Source organism: Corvus hawaiiensis, chromosome 1, assembly GCF_020740725.1.
Source record: "Corvus hawaiiensis isolate bCorHaw1 chromosome 1, bCorHaw1.pri.cur, whole genome shotgun sequence".
Lineage (NCBI taxonomy): Eukaryota > Metazoa > Chordata > Aves > Passeriformes > Corvidae > Corvus > Corvus hawaiiensis.
The window spans coordinates 40509003-40528381 of record NC_063213.1 but is presented as its reverse complement, the minus strand read 5'-3'; the positions used below and the strand labels follow the sequence as shown (position 1 = coordinate 40528381).

Sequence of the window (19379 nt, the reverse complement as noted above, 5' to 3'; positions counted from 1 at the left end):
ATTCACTTTTTATTTTTTTTTTTCTTTATTTGCAGATTTATAATTAATTCATATATTTATTTTAATTCTGTGTCTTTCATCCCTTTGTCTGTAATCATTGGTGTTTCTGTCTGGTATATCTCTCTTATGTTTGTTCCAACTTTGACACCTTCTTTATTTATTGTGTTCCAAGCAGAGGAAATTAGATACAGCTCAAGAAGCCACAGATCTTCCTATTTGCATTAGAAATATGTAGATCCTAGTTTTCTTTTCTTTTTTTGCAGTCATTAGAAGTAAAGAAAATTCTTGTTATAAGTTTATTGTTGAAACCTAAATCTCAGATATCCCTTGGATTGGATATTCTGAAGCAAACAAAGCTCTGTTTACCCTGACTGATGCTCAGTCCCATTGGGTTTCTTCTGGTTGATTTACTGGGAATTTGCTGAGCTTTGTTCTTATTCAGACAAGTTTTGTTGACTGGGTTGTTAATTACAGGTTTAAATTTGTATTTGCTCTATCTAACATCTTAAAACATTGTGAGATTTTCTCCTCTCTATGTTCATTTGCTTAGTTAGGCCTTTAGAAGAGGCATTGCTTCATTAAACACTATCCTGCTTAGTCTGTAATGGCTCTACTTCTTCCACTCTAAACACATTAATACACTAAATAGTTTCATTTGTCTCCAGTGGGATGAGGTTGTTCCACATTGTCTTTGGTGCTTGGGGCCTCTTTGATACATGATCTTTGGTGGCATAACAGTGTTGTGGAGAACTCGGCAGAGTCCATGCTGTAATTACAGGTTGACAGGGTTTTTTAAGCCTGTAATGAAGCAAATTTGATACTTATTTGTCACACTGTGATGAGAACAGTATGAATTTTATGATTCTATAAAATTAAGCACCCGAGACTACTTCAGGTCTTTGCTCTTTCTCCCCCAGTCTCTTCCTGCAGTAGTACTCCAGTGTCGGCGGTGGGAAGCCACTGTGTACAAGAAGTAGGTGATGAGATGATGCTCATTCTGTGGTGATGAGCTGGACCCCTCATCTACTCTTTTGGTGCAGCAGCACAGTAGTGAGACATGTGAACATGAAGAGAAAAGAAAATAGGTGGCTGTTTTTCCAAGGGACAGGCTGTCCTGCCACAGCACCCAGGGCTGCTGGAGGGAGCAGCAGATTGCCAGCACCGAGTGCCAGGGGGAGCAGCTGCCAGCTCCAGCTTGGCCTCTGAATGGGCTGCACATTTTAGCAAGTACTTAGCGCTTCTGGGCAGGCTGGGAAAAAACAACTTCTGGAGCTTATCTCCTTTGATAGCCGATTTCTGTCTGGTCTGAAGAGCAGGCACTGCAATGAACAAAGAGCCAAAGGGAGAAACGGGAAGGCTGCACCCACTGCAACAGGTCTCTTTCATGTAAACCTTGTTTTTTCCATAGAGGTCATGAAGGATTTTGTTGACTTTGGAGGTGCTACCTCACTTCTCTCTCCTCAAAGGGAGCTTTTCATGCTCTGCTTGGTTCCCTTCTAAATATTTTCATGTTTCCAGGGTTAACTTCATAATATCTCATTGCTAACAATTACATTTCGTTTTAATTTCAGAGTAGAAGTTTTATGGAATCCAAATGTAAGCTTTCTGTTTAGGTTCTTGGGCAATCACTGATTTGAACAATAGGTAAGTTGAAGATTAGTGGTGATGCACTACTCTCTGCAGTAGTTGCAGTGAGAGTATGCGGAGCTTTTGCCATTCCCAAGCCGTGGAGTAATCACAAGTAATGTACATGCTGTTAAGTCTGGTTTGGGTTGTTTTATTTTTCTTTTCCTGTGGGGTTACTGACATACTGAGCCTCAGCAAAAAGGGTTAAATATAACTTGAGCTATGAGTTTGAAATTATTGCTTGACACATCTGATCCGTATTACTGCAGTGTGTCAGCAGCTGGAGTTGGTATGTCAGTTTTGCAAGCAAAAAAGTGATTGCAATGCAATTTCTTCCTTTTCATGTAAAATCACACATCTCCTCCGTGCAGAGATTTTCTTGTTCAGTGGACTACAGTGTGGATTTAGAAAAAAACATAATTCATTTATATGTAAATACAACCTGAAGGCTACACATATCTGAGCTTCTACAAAGACAGAGAGCATGTACATGAAAACGAATGGACCTGTTGTTGTTAGAAATTCATAGTTTACCATAATAGGGGGGGGGCGGGAAGGGTTGTCTTTGAAACCATATAGGTCAGCATTTCAGACTTCTGTATTTGTGTTCCAGTTAAAGGAGAAAATGGAAAAGCTTCTGGATGTTTGCTATTTTAAAGCCAGCTTGAGGGGGGAGAAGCAGAAACAGTATTTTTCATATGTGCTATTAGCCAATGACATGCCGTGAATAAGACATTTTAATGTTTGGCTCCTATATGTTTCATGAGTTTTATTTGTTTTGGAGGGTGGGGTATGTGAGTTTTTGGCAATTCTCCCATTGCTTTTTCTCTTTGTTACATGAAAACAAAATTTAAAAAAAAAATGGAAGTCAAAATTATGTCTGTGGGTCTCACAAAATGCTGGGATGTACAAGAAATCCAGCATCCTTAAGCAAAAGAGAAGGAGGGGGAGACAGACAAGGAGATGAATGACTCTGGTGTCTTGCAGTAGCATTTGGTTTACCTGATTTTTGTTCCTTGATAGAGTAAAAATATTTCCTTGCTGAGGTACTTTGACTTGGACTTAAAATAGCATAAATTATTTTGAGAGAAGTTCACATTAACCACCACAAATTCCTCACTTAAGCTGTCATTGTTGCTGGAGATACAAGTCTTAGCTCCTATCAATGCATCTTCTACTTCAGCAAGGAAAAATGCAATTTAGTTTTACAGCTGTTTTAGAAGAGTCTGTGATAAAAGCAAACCAGTGCCTTCTCTAATAAGTATTAAAGACCAAACCTCTGCAATTTGTTGTAAGTGTAGTCTATCCTCTTAAAAATGTCCTCGGGATTTATGCACTAAACTCAGATTAATGCTAATAGGAGTTACCTAAGATAATAGATCATTTAATTAGTGTGGCATTTCCCTTTAACATCTTTTTATTTCTATTTTTTTAATGAAAACAGAGTTAGGATTGGAGTTTATGGTATAAAGAACTTTTTTCCTTCTTCTCTGTAGGCGTGCTTCTAAGAAGTGTATTGACCATGAGGAAGCCCACGTGTTAGTAACCAGTTTTTACTAATCCCACCGAAGAAAATGAAGCCATGTTTCAGCTTTGCCGAGCCTTTTCCCACCCTGTTGGCTGAATGAGAAATGGTCGCGTGATTATGCTGACAGCCCAGCATGCATTTGGTAGACCTGTGGTTAACTCGTTCCCTCTCCATGTGTCTGCTCTTACAAAGTTTTGTCCTCATGATACTGTGCTTTCATTCTGCCAGTATGTGCCCAAAAGGCTGCCTCTGTTCCCACTCCGGCGGTCTGAACGTCAGCTGTAGCAATGCAAACCTCAAGGAAATACCCAGAGATCTTCCTCCAGAAACAGTCTTACTTTATTTGGACTCCAATCAGATAACATCTATCCCCAATGAAATTTTTAAGGACTTGCACCAACTGAGAGTCCTCAATTTATCAAAAAATGGGATTGAGTTTATAGATGAACATGCCTTTAAAGGGGTGGCAGAAACCTTGCAGACTCTGGATTTGTCCGACAACCGGATTAAAAGTGTGCACAAAAACGCTTTCAACAACCTAAAGGCCAGGGCCAGAATCGCAAACAACCCCTGGCACTGTGACTGCACGCTGCAGCAGGTGCTGCGGAGCATGGCCTCCAACCACGAGACAGCCAACAACGTCATCTGCAAGACCTCTGTGCTGGACGAGCACGCGGGGAGACCCTTCCTCAACGCTGCCAATGACGCCGACCTCTGCAACCTCCCTAAAAAGACTACTGACTACGCCATGCTGGTCACCATGTTTGGCTGGTTCACCATGGTGATCTCATACGTAGTTTACTACGTCCGGCAGAACCAGGAGGATGCAAGGAGGCACCTTGAGTACTTGAAATCCCTGCCAAGCAGGCAAAAGAAACCAGATGAAGCCGATGACATTAGCACTGTGGTATAGTATTCTGAATACAATGACTGCCTTTGTGATGGAAACTAGAGTCGGATGACGCTAGAGCCAGAGGTTTACTTCTAACATTCATTGTAAACATTAAGACTTTTGGGGCTTTTTTTTTTCCTGTTTATCTGAATTATGCCACTGTTGAGCTTTCTGACAGAAAGTTTTGTCCAGGTGGTATACTTCAATTATTTCTCTGGTGGTATCCTAAAGCAAGTGAATTAATATGTAAACATTAGTTTAGACCCATTCCACTATTTAATAATGAAATTTATTTTTTTAATTTAAAAACCAAATAAAAGCTTAAATTTGAACCATGTAAAGCAGAGTAATTTATTGATATGAAATCTGTCCAGTGCCGAAGCACTCTTGGTTTGTTCAGTGCTCGCGATGTAGAAGAGAGGAGCGACGATGAAGTGGGCTGTGAGAGGTCCAGGAGTGGAGGGTCCCTGAAGGGCATGTCTCACCCATGGGTGCAAGGTGAGCAGCTGGTGGGCTGCCTGCCACGACGGGAAAGGGGCACAGTGTGGGCAGAGTGTAAGGGACTGATGCTTGGTTAACCTCTTGGAGGGCGTTCCAGCAGTGCTTGGGAGGAGGCAGCCTGGAGGAACTACTCCTCAGGACATCAAAGAGAGGTAAGCTGGGGGCATGTGGTGGGTTTCATCTTAACACCACTTACTGCCTTGTATGAGCTCCAGGCAGGTGACCTTGGCACTGGGGAGTACAGCAAGAAGGCACCAGCAAGCTTAGTATGCTCTTCAAACTAGAGTACCACTAGTGATAATTAAAAAAATAAATAAATCTGGTGGGTTTAAGCTGTATATTAGTTCATAACTAAATGTAACGTCTATTTTTTAGGGAGCAGCCTTTAAAAAAAAGTGAAGGAAATAAATGAATGTACAGGCTAGGTATATTCTATTGTGTGTTAGGATATATGTGTTTTTGTATGATTTTGTGGCTAAGCGTTTGGGAAAATAGAAAGTCCACATGTGGTTAAACTCAGCCTTGCATATGAAATGGGTATTTTAAATCTCTGCTGTCTTTAAAAACACAGTGTTTTTCTCTTTTCATAGATAAAGTTTTCAAAGGGAACAAATTCACAAGAATGTATTTCTCTTGTCCTTTATTACCATAATAAAATGATGCTTGTCTCTGGGTCCCCATAGATCCAGTCTAACTGACATTGGAATATGTATTACAGAAGGGTGGATTAAAAAATGTATAAAATGCTGCTTTGCAAGAAAAAGTGCCAAAGGTCAGCCTTAAAAAATTTTAAAAACCCTCCAGATTAATCTCTCCCATTAGTTTATCCATTATTTCTGTTACAGTTCTGTTACGAGGGCAGAAGCTTGTTTATCTTGCTTTTTTCAGCACACTGTTAAAAAAAAATAGCTAAAATTTGTTTCAAAGCAAGTGAGAGAACAGGAAAAAAAAAGGACTTTTTTTTTAAATGGACATGGAGTCAACTTTTTATATCATCTTTGCACTTTTTTGTCCTCTTTGTAGGGTGAGTCCTTGTGACCAACTTAGCTGTTTGCATATCTCCATGAGCAGTTTTTGGCAAATTGAGACAATGTTAATGTTTGTAAAGGACACAGTCTGTCCATAAAATATCCACTGTCTGATATTTCCGTCCCTGCCACCAACTCCCTTAATAAAAGTTTTATTTTCTAAGGAGAGGCAGTTGTTGATTACACATCCTCCTTAGCTGGCACTTTGTACTTTCTTGTTTCCAAGCTCTATCTGAATATCTACCCCAGCCTCCCAAGTGCTGTATGGCCTCCTGCAGGACCCAAAAGCAGTAGGGTTAAATACACATCTGAATCTGAAGACAGCAGATAAAATGTTATACTGTACTGGCAATGTAACAAACTACTTAACAAGGTATGTAGTGTCTCTATGTAGGCTGAGCAAAATTACTTCCTGATGTAATTCCCCTAATTTCTCTGAAATTTCCTTCAGAGTAAACTTGGTCTCATTTCTACTGCTGTGTTCCCCAAGCAATACTTAGGATCCCAGTTAATATGCTACTTTTGGAAAAAGCAGGGAGAACTAGCTAAAAGATGGCTCTAAGCTAGAGGTACTAACAATCAAGAATTTGGTGTTGTTTATTCACAGCTGAATGCAGGAATTTCGTCAGAACATTTGGACAAAATTATTTACACAACATTTAAGAAAATCTGGTCAGTTTTAAAACACTTTAAAAACACTTGGCAGGTTTTAAAAAATTGATTTGAAGCAACATTTTCAAAAATAACCCCCTTTTCCAGAACTAACTAACAAAAATATAAATAATTTATCTTTAGATTTTCTGGTTTTCTACCTTATTACTTGATACATGAGACAGGATCTAGAGCTGGTACAGTTTTACCAGAGCTGAACTTCTGGCTCTACATCTTTAAATTCTGACCCAAACAAATTTAAACTAATTTAAGCATTACTCTGTAGAAATGCTTTGGAGGGATGGTTCCAAGAAAAGAAGATGCTTGTTTTTATTGTGTTTACTTCACACCTTTCTTTCCAAAACTACTGTCTCTAGAAGAGCCTACCTGCTGCCCTTTGAAGTCAATGGCACAAACTTTTAAACTTTGATAAAGTTAAACAAGGAGTTATTTCATTTGCAAAACCAATTTTGCTGAGAAATGAGTAATTTGGTATATTTTTATCTGTGATACTTTAAGCATGTAAATACAGATGAGAGGAAATGAGTGTTTCCTTATTCACAGGAGATAGCATATGATAGAAAATACGAAGGGACATACATAACACAGTGATTTTTTTTTCTTTTCAGTTAAGATGTTTCAGGAAAAGTAGAGCTGGGGCTTAATAGCTTAAATGTGATTAATTTCTCTACCCTGATTTTCTTATAGAAAACATCCCTATTTTTGTTTCTAAGTGGTGAAGGATAACTCTCTCAACATTAGTTTTTTCTTAAAACTAATGGTGATTTTTCTCTGCTAATTTTCTAGTGTTATTATGCTCTGTGGGTAAGAGCTGTGGTAGTGCATTTGGTCTGTGTATATTAAGGCTTAGGCTTTATGTTTTAATTTATTCTCAGTTTGGTACACTATGAAATACAGATATCTTCACTGTTAATGTACATTATATTCTTAAGTCTTTGGTAGCAAGATTTTGCACTGCAATTTCAATAAATTTCAGGGGTTGAGTATGAACATGAAGATATGGTGATCCATGTTCTGGTCTTCCCAGGGAGACAAGAAGAGAACAGAATTTTTGTTTACCAAATATATGCCGTGCAGAAAATCTACCACATTTGTTTTTCAGCTTGAAAGGGGCAAATCGTAAGCATTAGAAAGCAAAAAAAGGAAAGGAAGAGGAGCAGCTGGAGGCCTAAACACTTGAAGGTGTCATGGAGTCTTGCAGCATGTTTAGATGTGCAGTGGAGTCTCGGAATGAATCTAAATCGATTTTAAAAAGGGTGTCCCTCTACTTCCACACCTGGAAAAAGAGTTAAACAAGCTAAACGAGTAAATGAGATTTGTTTTAAAAATGGTCTTTACACTTTAGGAGGGAAGTCTAAAGAAGGAAAATACAGGAGGATATAAATTCTGGTGGGATTGCATGTAAAGCCATAGTATGGGCAAAACAAATGGGAGCATTTTTTTCCTAAGCAAGTGGGAAACAGGAGTCCCACTTTAGCAAGAGCCTAGAGTTAATAGGGTGTTAAGGGATCACTGTGATTAGATAGGGCAAATGTTTTGAAAGAAACTGGGCTAGCATTTGAGGAGGGGAAAAATTCATCCTATCAATTAGTTGCTGGTTAAAAGATAAGAAACAAAAGTAAGAAGAAATCATGTGTTGGCTTGAAGGAGAATGGTTACTGAAATTTCTGAGGTGTCCCACAGAAATCAGAATGGGAGCAATGCTGTACAGTGTATTCCTGGGTGATGTACAGAAGGGAGTTGATAGTGAGCTGATAACATTTGTGGGTTATAAACAGTTAGGGAGGGCAGTCCAGCCTACAGCTAACTGTGAAGAAATACAGAAGGTTCTCACATTTCTAAGTTGGCAGATGATGATATAAAAAAGTTCAGATTGGGTGTGAATAATTACAAAGTGCTGCAGATGGCACATCTGAACATGAGGATATTCTCTAAATTGGCTGTAATCAAATGGAAAAAAACATCTTGGAGGCACAGTGGGAAGCTCTTCAATGACAAACACCAAAAATTATTAGGAGGGAAATAATCACACAGCATGTTGGAATGGCATGATAAACCACTGAATAAAATCTGCAATGAACACACATCTGGAGCATTGCATTTCAGTTCAGGTTCTCCTTGTCTTCAAGAAAAATAAACTTACCTCTGAAGTACTGAATATGTAGAAGAAGATAATAAGATAATCAAGGATATGAAGTTGTTTCCATAGGAGAAGACATATAACATCCCCAGTCATGGAGGTGAGATGCCATTAGAACTCATTATAGTAACTGGAGTAGTAAACAAAAGGGAAATTCAGAAGACCTGATCTCTGTTTCTTGCATCAGAAAACAGCAGTCTGGTAAGACAGTATCATGCAATGAATGCTGGGGGGTTTTTTAAACATTTTTGTAGAGTTCCTGCATTTAAATAATAAAGTACAGGTTACTGTAGAGAAGAAAACATATTCAAAGGTAAGACTCCACAAATTCTTGGAAGTTAAGCTTGTTAGCAGTTAACAATGCTAACATTCTATAGATACAATTCTCCACAAGGAAAGTCCTTGCTCATCCCAGGAAGCAGGGGTAGTTTCCCTAGGAAAGGCTTACAGGTTTGTGGTCCTCTTACTCTCTGAGGTGCTGCTGTGGGTGTTTGTTGAGGAAGGGAAGGTGAGCTTGATTTGTATGGCACTGATGCTCTCAATATGTCCGGCGGGATGCAAATCAAGCTGCCTCCCTGAGAAGCAGGAGAGGGCATTTGTAGTGCAGAGGAGGATATTTCCCATGCATGGAGTGGGAATGAAGTCCAGGAAAGGCAAAATCCCACTTAAATGTTGGTGTCTACTCACTGTGAATTGCAGCACTAGCTGCTGGACAAGGTTTGAGCACTCTGTGCTGAGTTGTGCCAAGACTGTTAACTAAAGGAGTGACAGCTTTCCACTGGGAATCTGTGGAAAAATTAATTCAAAGACCTTGCCTGACACATCAAGGCAAATTGATACTACTCTTACAGCTCACCTGGTGGTCCATCTAAAAAGGATCAGAATTTCTCTGCAGGTTCTTCATTAAAACAAGTCTAAGGACTTGTTTTTCATGAAGAAATCCCTTCATCGTTGTTTCAAGTGAAAACTGGTGTGATGTCTTCTTGAAAGTGTAAGTACTTCAACAGTGCCACTTAAGACAGGGAAATGCCCTGGAAGATTTGGTTTTGTTTTGCCCAAGTCAATCTGAGGAGTGAAACCCACGGAAAAGCCTCAAACACAGCATATCCACGCTGAACCATAGCAATATGTGCAGGAGGTGTTTTTTGCATGCCAGTACATCCATGAGTATGTACATGTGCACGGCATCCATACATCTCTCAAGTTCACTCATATTTCCCTGCGGTTAGTCGTGTGCATGACTGTGTCAGCTGTACATACACATGCATGCAAATAAAACAGGATCTCCCTTGGATGCTTTCATTTGCCCTATTTGATCATGAAAAAGGTTGCTTTGTTGCTTTGAAGCCATGATTCATGCTGCATTTAAGCCAAGTACACCTCCATCCTCAGCCTTTCACAATGCTTCCTGATCCCAGTACCAGCTACACAGAATGTGGAAGAAAATGAGCTAACACTGGCACAGCTCATCCTCTTTCTGAGATCCTTAGTCACATCCATTGGCTACCATATAAAGCTATTACAGACCTTTGTGAACAACCGTTTGTTTTCCTGATGACTCAGAAAGCAATACAACTTCCTAGAGAGCAAGATATTTAGGTGGATGATGTAATGCCTTCTAGCTTGTAAGGAACAGCCCCGTTTGTGAAAACCAGAGGGTGCAAGTGCAGCTCATGTTCCTGGATCAGTTCTCCTCTTCTGCACTTGTAAGTGAGTAGGTTCTTGGCAGTACAAGTGTGTTTGGCTGTGTTTTTCTCCTAGGAGATAGCTATGGCCCTTGGAGGAGATTCCTTGAGATGGCTGTGAGCCTGAATATGGCCGCTAATTCCAAAAGCAACTCCAGAATGAAAAATGAGATGGTTTTAAGCTTTCCCTGCTGCAAGGAAACTTGAGAAGCAGTTAAGTGTTTGGGAAATCAAACATCTGTATTATTTTTAATGCTGTTGTGAGGTTTTAAAAGTATGTCCTGAGCGTCCTGCTGCTTTGGTGGGGCAATCTGCAAGCATATTTCATAACAAAGCAGCAATCTCCATATCCTGTTAGTGGCAGATTAAACTGCACATTGAGGAAAAACCCCCAAAACCAAAACACAACAACACCACTAACCACAACAACAAAACCCAAATAAGCAAAAAAACCAACCAAACAAAAAGTCCATATGTTAAGCTGTCTGCTTAGGTATCTTCATCCTTCACAATTAGTAGTCACTGGCTCATAAACAAAGAGTTTGTGATCTCCTGAATTCTTCATAGCTCCATCTTAATTTGGAAGAATAGGTCTGCTTAAATACATCTGCCCTAACACTGGTAGTGTATGACCTGACACTACTCATATTTAAATGGAGGTGGAAGTTGAACATATTAGCTAAACCTTGTCTGCGCTGAGGTCTGTTTGTATGCCTGTCTGCACATCTGTAAAAAATCCCTTTAGGTATATATTAGAAAAATATACATTTTCTTTACATAGATGTGGTTATAAAATTATGCTCTTTCAGATATGATTTGGAAGTCTTTAATATATAAAAGCAAGGAAAAAATTGAGAAGGAAAAACAGACTCCAGAACTTTCAGGTTGTCTTCAGATATCAAAGCTGGACAAAAAGGAGAGAAAAAAAAGCCCTATCAAAACCTATTCTTTTTTTCTTCCTTTGAGGATTAGCTTTGTGCTCAATGCTGCATTTCATGGTTTACCAATTTTTTTTTTCTGTACCTAAGCCAGATTAACATTCACTTTCAGCAAAGTTTCTTATAAATGGAGTTCTTAGCTACAAAGAATACTGAGACGTCACGTTGTCTGAAAAAAAAGCTGTGACTGCAACAAATAAGCCCTCTAGGCAATACCTCTATACCCTGTTAATTAAATTTAGTGGCAAAGAAAAAGAATTGTTGAATTAAGGTAATACTAGAGAGATTTCAGGTTCTCGAGTAGATGCTGGCTTTTGTGTTCTTAATGTGACTGTATATGGGGCAACCAACACACCTTTTCATTATTCTGTTTCAGAAGTAATGGGTCTGGTTGCTGTTACAGAACACAAAACCCATTGTCCCTTTCTTCGCGTAGCCTCTAAGGACAAGAGCTTTGGGGAACGCCGTATCTGGGAAATGCCACCCTGAGAGCAGTTTGTTCAGAGTCTCACCTCAGCTGTGTTGGTTTAGGCCACCTGTAAAAGGAGGGATCCTGCTGTTTGGATGACATCTGTGAACCCTCTCCCTCCTGAAGTTACTTGGCTTACCACTAGTAGCAGATACATCACAGGTCAGGATCCCAGACTGCTCATCCTTTAAAACCATAGGGAGCTTGCTTTCCTTCAGAATGATACAAGTTCAGTTTGGTACATTGTAGTGGTTTGGTCCAAAATACTCATTACTGTTTATCTTCTGTGAGATAAGAATTAGGAGAAATGCAAAGCAGGCACCAAACTTGAAAGAATATAAAGAAGTTTATTAACAGACCTAAAAGAAGGGGAAAAAAAAAAAAAAATTATACCACCTTCAGAACTCTCCTCCTCCCCCCACCTTCCTCCCTTCTCCCACTGACAATGTAAAAAGACAACCCTTAAGATGTTCAGTCTGTTTACCACTGCCATAATAACCTTGTTTAGTCCATTTAGAAAGAGAAGTCTCTTCTTGCTCATGCTATGAAAACAGTATCACAACGAGACAGCCGCCCACTTCCAAATATTGTTCAGTCCATTTAGGAAGAGGAGTCTCTCTGCCTGCGTGTGAGTCCCTTCCCCTGACTTGCAGCTTGTTCAAGGTCACACACAGATAGCAATTGGTTTTCCCGCATTCGAGGGTCCACTCTTGAAGTTTTTTGGGGTACAATTTTAAGGTTGAGCCGTTCAGAAACAAAAACAGAGGCTCTTCTCCTTCCCTGCGAGCAAAGGGTCTTCCTCATCTTCATTGTTAGGACTATCTCTGGGAGCATCTCTAGGAACTGAGGTTTTCTCCTTTGCCATTTGGAGCAAAAGTCCTCATCAGGTTCATCTCTAGGGACTGAGGTTTTCTCCTTTCCCGTTTGGAGCAAAAGTCCTCATCTGGTCCGTCTCTCCCTGTCCAAACTTCTCATGAAATTACAGCTGCGTCAGCATCTGCCTATCTCAGCGCAGGTGCTTTTGCTCATGAGTTGAACACTCCACCCCCCATATCTTCATGAAATTACAACAGGATACTCTGATATATCATAGCTTCACAACAGACTTTCAGCTTTAAGCATCTCCTCTCTCTCTTCCCTCAGGTTTTCAGCTCTTCACGGCAGTAAAAGGGTTAATCTCACCTCGGCCTTGCAGCTTTGCAGCTGGAATGTTGAATTTTTCTTATCGCAGTGGAGAGGGGGGAGAGCCGAGCCGCTCCGGCTGCCCACGGCAAGGCAGTGGGGGGGGTTCCATGGCTGGAACAGGTCCATGGCTTCAGGATGGCCGTGGCCTGGCCCAGCCTGGCCCAAGCAGGGCCTGGCCGGGCCCGCTGGCCCCCACTCGGGGCCCGCAGCCACCTGTGCCAGCGCCGGAAACGAGAGAGAGAGCTTGGGGGGGAGTTTGTCTATTCTTAAATGTGGATCACAGAGGTGGTCACAACTTTAAGTGGCTTAGAGAATTGTCCATATTCAAACTGGCCAGCTGATAGGTTCTGTCAGGTCCCAGAGGAAACTGTAAGCACCCCTTAGCAAGGACATCCCTTCCGGGACTGTGCTTGCTAACCTATGACATACATCAAACTCTCCGGTGCTATAAACTGAAAACCACCAGCACAGCCCATTTGATTTTCAAGGCAGGGGTGTCTAACCACGTTGCAGCTGTACTCAAACTAGACTATTTTGCCCTGTCTTTAGTCTTTTTTTGTTTAGTATTACATTTGTGGTTGAATAAACTTCATGGCTCTTCAGATGGAATCTTCAAGCAAGCTTGTTTTCACTTATCAAAAATTACTTCCTTTTGCTATTAGTGGTCAACCTGACTGGGAAATGTATACACGGGCCAGCAGAGATTTGTTCTTTTCTCATGTTTTTTGCAAGATTCATGAACTGATTAATATATTTACAAAGTAAATGAGATAGGATATGTATGCACAAGCTTTTTGTTAAAAAAGGGGCTAATCAATAAATGAAAAAAGTGAAATTTACTGATTCTGTTCTGTGGATGCTAAAATGCTTCAGCAGCTGGAAAATTCCTCTGCTCCTGCCTTTTAGCATCCACACTGTTCTGAAGCTCTGAAGTAGAAAAAGACGATCTTTTTAGGAAAGCTGGGTAAAGTATAAAGGCATTCCTTCAAACAACAAGCCCTGAAGTACATGGAAACATCTATTTCTTTTCAAAAGCTGTGGCAACCCTGGAACAATAGTTGCACGATAGTAGATGCAGAATGCAATGCTGAAAATAATTTATTTTTAGATAATTAAATAAAATCAATCTCTCTCTTGAGTTCTCATGTTGTAATGTACCAAAGTTCCTGGCTGAACTTGAAATTGTGCTTCCTTCGTTAGCAGACTTTCTTCCCAAGTCCAGGAATGTACTTTGGACTGTATGTGAAACAGAAGTTTTGATACTGCCTTCAGTGGGATCAGCATTTCTGCAATCAGTGTTACTGATTCAGGGTGAACTGAGCGACCATACTGACAATTGCTTTTGTACTTTCGAAAGAGTCAATTTGGGTTTAACATCTAAGTAATGACATCACACAGCTCTGCAGTGGTGCACCCTCAGACTTCTAGCATGGCAATGAGGAATTAGCCTTTCCTTATCTTGGTGGCAGATAGCCATGACAATTGCCTTAATTTTTTATTGCTTATATGACAAAAGATAAGTAGTCTCTTTTTGTATTTGGCTGTACACAGACCTCTGGAATCTCTTAAGTACATGTGTATGAGGACAGCCTTTTAGAGTGAAGAAAAAAAGGTATTTAAGAGGGTTGACTGCATGCTATTAGCTTCCAGTAATGGGTCACAGTTCAGGCAGCATCACCCACAAAGTTACTTTATAGCAAAATCACTGGAGTCAGCAGGCTTCTGGAAAATACCCACCACTATTGTTTAAATGCTTGTGTTCTAGTATTTTTCCACAATCAGTTTTGTTTCTGCAGCATTGTGTTCTCTGTGAACACCACTGTGGAGGTGACTGTTTTGGGAGGAATGAGCTCTTAATTTCCAAGCTGTCCTGGGGGTGTGGAAGAAAGGTCTTTCATGGAAACTACCTCAGTTAAAAATATGACAGTATATAATTGTGGACCTGAGGAGACCTGACACACATTTCATGCCTGGCCCCTGACTGCCTGAGTAAATAGATGCCGTACTTAGCACAGAGAACAAATGGTTTGGGCTGAGAAGGGTGAGTCATTCAAAGCCGAGTTGCTTTTCCTGAAAGCACACAGAAATGCAATGATTAAATAGGCTTTACATTTGGAAAATCCTGCAGGCAAGTCTTTAATCAGTCTTGAAATGCTTTTCCTTGTGCTGCCAGTAGATTTGTTTTGACACAGTGTGGTGATGACTCTAGGTATGGCAGTCAGTTTTAGCTGGTAGAGGCGTATGGGTGACGACTGCTCACGTTACGTGAGCACAGTGTTGGGTGTCTGACGAGTGTGCTCCTTCTGCTGCAGGTGCTGGATTGAGCTCAACGGAGGACCAGCTTTTCCACACAAACTGAGAAGCCTGTGCTGCGTGGGCCGCCTGAATTCAGGGAGAGTGAGCAGATGGCATCCTCCACTGCAGGCCTGATGATGCTATTGCTGATGAACTTAGTTTGAAACACCAGTTCTCACCCCTTGTGGAAAACCACAGTGGTTCATGACACATGGACCTCAGCTGTCCCAGCTTCCTGCTCCCATACACAAGTGTGTGCACTTGCGTGGGTGCTGCAACATTTGACTCAGCTAGGTCTTGCTGGTGGTAGAGCAGGAATTTCTGTGCTGGATGTTGTGGATTACTGTGTATACAGATGATGAACTTGGGTGGCGACAATATCCCAGGGAAACTATCTGCACACTTGTTGGAGAGTGGGTGGGAGAGGGTCAGGGGGTGCTTGCCATGATCATGTGCTATTGCAGTATTCATATAAGTGGTTCGTGTTTATTTTGTTTTTTCTTACTGGTCTAATACTGGAACCTTTTCTGTAAAAATGAAAGGGTAATTAAATCATTACTTATTAGTAATGCCATAATGTTTCTGCCATAATGAAGAAGCGCTTAATTACTGTGTGCTACACGTCACATCAGAGCCTGTCATGTTGCTTTTCTCTGGGAGACTCCCCGGGGAAGGAGTCAGCCAAGTTCTTGGTACATCCCTGCCTGACTGCAAGGCACACGACTCTGAGCGAAAAACACCTTGTTCACCTGGCAGCTACACTCAGGGGGGTTCTCTGTGTCTGTCAGAGGCAAACTATCCACTTGTGTCTCTAACATTATGCATTTCCACATGTAAACTTAATTTTTTGTTGGAGAAAAGATGTCATTTAGAGGAGATGGGTGAAGGGTGATGAGAATCTTCGACTTGTGCTCCCAGGGAGAAAAGAATGGCTGGAGTGGATGAGTGGGGACCTGATTTGAGGCAAGGGGTTACAGGAGTGCCTGGAAAAGCCAATAAGCCCCAGAAATTTGGCAATCTATGTATGGGAGAAGCCCTGAAGCCCTCTCTGCAGAGAGGGGAGGAAGAGGAGAAAGAAGCTGAGGTAAGACACCTAGCTGGAGAGGATGCTCTTCATGGAGATATGCATTCATTCAGACAGGTGCTGGGGAGGGAGAGGGAGATGCAGAGAGAATTCCCCTGTTCAGTTGCCCCAATTCTTGCTGGTGACTTGTTTTCCACCTTCCATGACACCACTGATCCTGCTCTCTGCTCCAGAAAGGCTGTCTGGGGGCAAAGCTGAGCTAGGAGAGAGAGGTATTAGGATGTTTATGCTTCTGGTTGTCAGTTCCCCAGTCCCACCTGGGCTGGCCAGAGTGTTTCTCCCTGGCCACATGCAGCTACTGAGACCTGGATTGGTGGAGGACATCCCGCTGCTGGTGCTGCTCCTGCTGTGAGGCTGTTTCCCACTGAGTGGGGTGGGGGAGAAAAGGTTCCAGCCTCTGGTGGCTGCTGAGTTGATCTGCCTGTGCCATATTGCTACCCCACAACTTGGCTCTTCAAGCTGGTACTTAGCTCTTCTGGGCCCAGCCCTCATCAAGGGCTGAAGAGGAAAGATATTTTTCTTTATCGGAAGTGAATTATAAATAATGTCCATGCTCTGCTTTCCTACTGAAAGGTGTTTAACCCAGCTGCATGTGCCTTTTGAAACACAGGGAAGATGTAGTGTATGTAATCAAGTCATCCCTTGCATGCTTCTATCGGCTCTGTATGTATTTTTAAAAAATTTCTAAGTGGGACACCACCTATCCTGCTGTAATATTCTCCTGGGTGAAATCCGAAAATGTAGAGGATCAGAGCCTTACCTGCAGTAGTTTAATGTAATTCCATTAAAATCAAAGGAGCAGTTCTCATTTATCACAGTGAAGGTCCTCTTGCAGAAAGGATTTTTAACTGCTGGCATCCTCACTGAGCACAAGGGAAAGAAATCCATGGTAATTTGGGGGGAATCTTTAGCCAGTCTACTTTAAAGGTTCTCCCATTTCGGTTGTGCCTATCTGAGAAAAAGATACTGATAAAGGGGATGGTTTGGCACAAGTTTAACTCAACATTGACTTAAGCTGACAGGGCTAAGTAGATCAAGAAGAATAGCACTCAAATTACGACAGCTTCAAGGCTTTGTAGATAAGAAAGAGAATCTAATTTTAATTACGATCTTCACTGAATTTTGAAAAGATCATATTCTTTCATCAGTTCTTAGAAGGACAAGAAGCATATACATGAACTCTTCCACCTTAAGGGTAGGAGCAAACCTGTCTCTTGTTTTAGCCCAAAGCCTGTGAAGGCCAATGTAACTTTTGTTCCTTTTCCTGGAATTATATGGTATAATATTATTGTTGCAAGGTTTTTACTATACCGCAAATGTTGTTGCTATACTGCAAGGACAGTAAAGCAGACTTTGCTAAAAGCAAGTATTTTCTTCAGTTGACTCAAGATATGCCTCCTTCCCAGTTTAGAGGTACCTCCTTCACCCAGTAAGATTTAAAAAAATTAAACTACTTTTAAAATATCTGTCTCAGGCTTTGTCTATAGTGAAAAACTTATAAACCAGAGGTTTATTACGTTTAGTGGTTATAACGCTAGTATTATGTCCCCTGCTTCTATGAGGAATTTATGAAGACATATTTTACAAGCAGGCATCCTGCATTTAAAAATAACCTTGTTTTGCAGGTTTATATAACTCGTTTTAGATACAGTTGCTGTCTCTACCTAAGATCCTTATAATTGTCAAGGAAATGAGAATTTCTCAGGTCTATTATCACTCTTAATTCCATTAAAGATACTCAAGTACCATGAATGTAAACCCTTGTCTGCTGCCAGCCTTTCCTAGGACCTCACCATTCTTAGATGGGAATGGTATGGATGGGAGACCGGTCTGCTGGGGTGCTTGATATCAATGAAGGCTGAGAAACTCCAGTTGAAATAGAGGACTAGTGTTCAACTTTTAGACAAATATACCTGGGTGAAGGTCACCTGTGAAGGAAAGAATCTATGGAGCATGCATGGAAAGGTGTTCAGAAAACAGATGGTTCACTTTTGAAATTGAAGTCCTACCCGGCTTGTACAATTTTACAGTGATTGGAGAAATAGCACAGTAGTGAATTGCCACAGCCAAATGAGAGGATGTTTAATAGGACAAAGGAACAGGGTTTTTTAAGTCAGATTGCCTTAGACTCTGCTAGCATGTAATTTTTTTTTCAGTGGTTAATTAACTTCAGATAAAAGAGATTGTAAAGTCTTTAATATCAATTTCAGTTCTTCATGAAGATGCAAGAACTCAAACATCCTTGATGCGTCCTTTATCAAGCCATGGAAAGTGTGAAAGACTAAACTCTTGATCTTTCAAATAGATCTAAAGTAAAAGAAAACCAAGAAGGTTTTAGCTTTATTCTCTTCATCTGCCCTTCACCCAGAAGCTGTAATTTAGCCACCAAACTGATGGGGATGACAAGCTTCATACAAAATATATATGTTCTCTCATCAGTTGCAATGGAAGGAATATTTGGTGTAGAGGTTTTAATTTCTTTTAATTTCCCAAGGTTTCAAACAGCTCTGTGCAGCTCTAAGTATACAGATACTTCGAACCAAATTTGCAAAACTTCAAGCAAAAGTCTGATTGAGTTTATAAATCTGGTCTTAATGAGGAGACTTAAGGCTGGATTATTCAGATTGTTTTGAAAGTCAAGGTGATTAAAAATTTCTCTTAAAGAAGAAAGCTTCTTCAGCATCTTCTTAATGAAGACCCTAAGTTTGGAAATGCCTGTTTAGGGAGATGGTAAAAGTCAGAAACCAAAGCATCTTTCTCTAATAAAAACAGTTCTTCATTCAAAAGTGCAGGGTAGCCTGGGAGAACACAGTCAAGCCCAGGACCCCTCTTTTTGTGCTGAGCTATGGTATTCACAGATGCTGAGTGAGGGTGTGTGGAGATACTGCTGCCAGTGGGGTGGGAATCAAGCGGATAAGAGCTGTTCTTTCTGGCTCTACCTGGGGCGAGGGCAGGGTGTGGCTTAGCCAGTTTGGTGAGTTGTCAACCTGGTCATCAGCAAGAGTTTGCACTGCTCCTGCCTCCATGCCTTGAACGTTCCCTGCCATGCATGGCACTAGTATGGTGCTCACCCAGATAATCTCCCATATGACCCCCCAGGTGTGGGGATGTTTGTGACAAATGTTTCTTCCCTTTCCACTTTGCTTTTTTCCCTCCTGTCAATTACTGAAGGCAAGATTCAGTCCTCTGTGTCAGTACAGAACATGACATACCCCAGCAGGGCCTAAGGGCTGGGGAGTGATCTGCAGATATATCCAAATCCAAGCCCTGCAGAACAGTTTGTCTTCCCCACTCGTGATTCCCCATGATAATGGGAGGAAGTGTTTTTAGAAAAGG

The 19379-nt window shown here is 41.0% G+C and overlaps 1 protein-coding gene across 6 annotated transcripts in view; it reads left to right on the top strand.

Annotated features, from left to right (window-relative positions):
* LRRC3B (leucine rich repeat containing 3B) overlaps positions 1 to 4387 on the top strand; it is a 55244-nt gene extending 50857 nt beyond the window's left edge. For 5 of the 6 annotated variants that reach the window (XM_048301709.1, XM_048301666.1, XM_048301688.1 and 2 more), the window contains exon 2: positions 3123 to 4387. In XM_048301709.1, coding sequence (XP_048157666.1) covers positions 3288 to 4067 — 780 coding nt within the window. In that variant the 5' untranslated portion in view covers positions 3123 to 3287 and the 3' untranslated portion in view covers positions 4068 to 4387. Of the gene's footprint in view, positions 1 to 1571; positions 1645 to 3122 lie in introns of those variants that run through there. The other variant, XM_048301675.1, reaches the window with a different exon arrangement.
* Positions 4388 to 19379: the final 14992 nt, after the last annotated feature.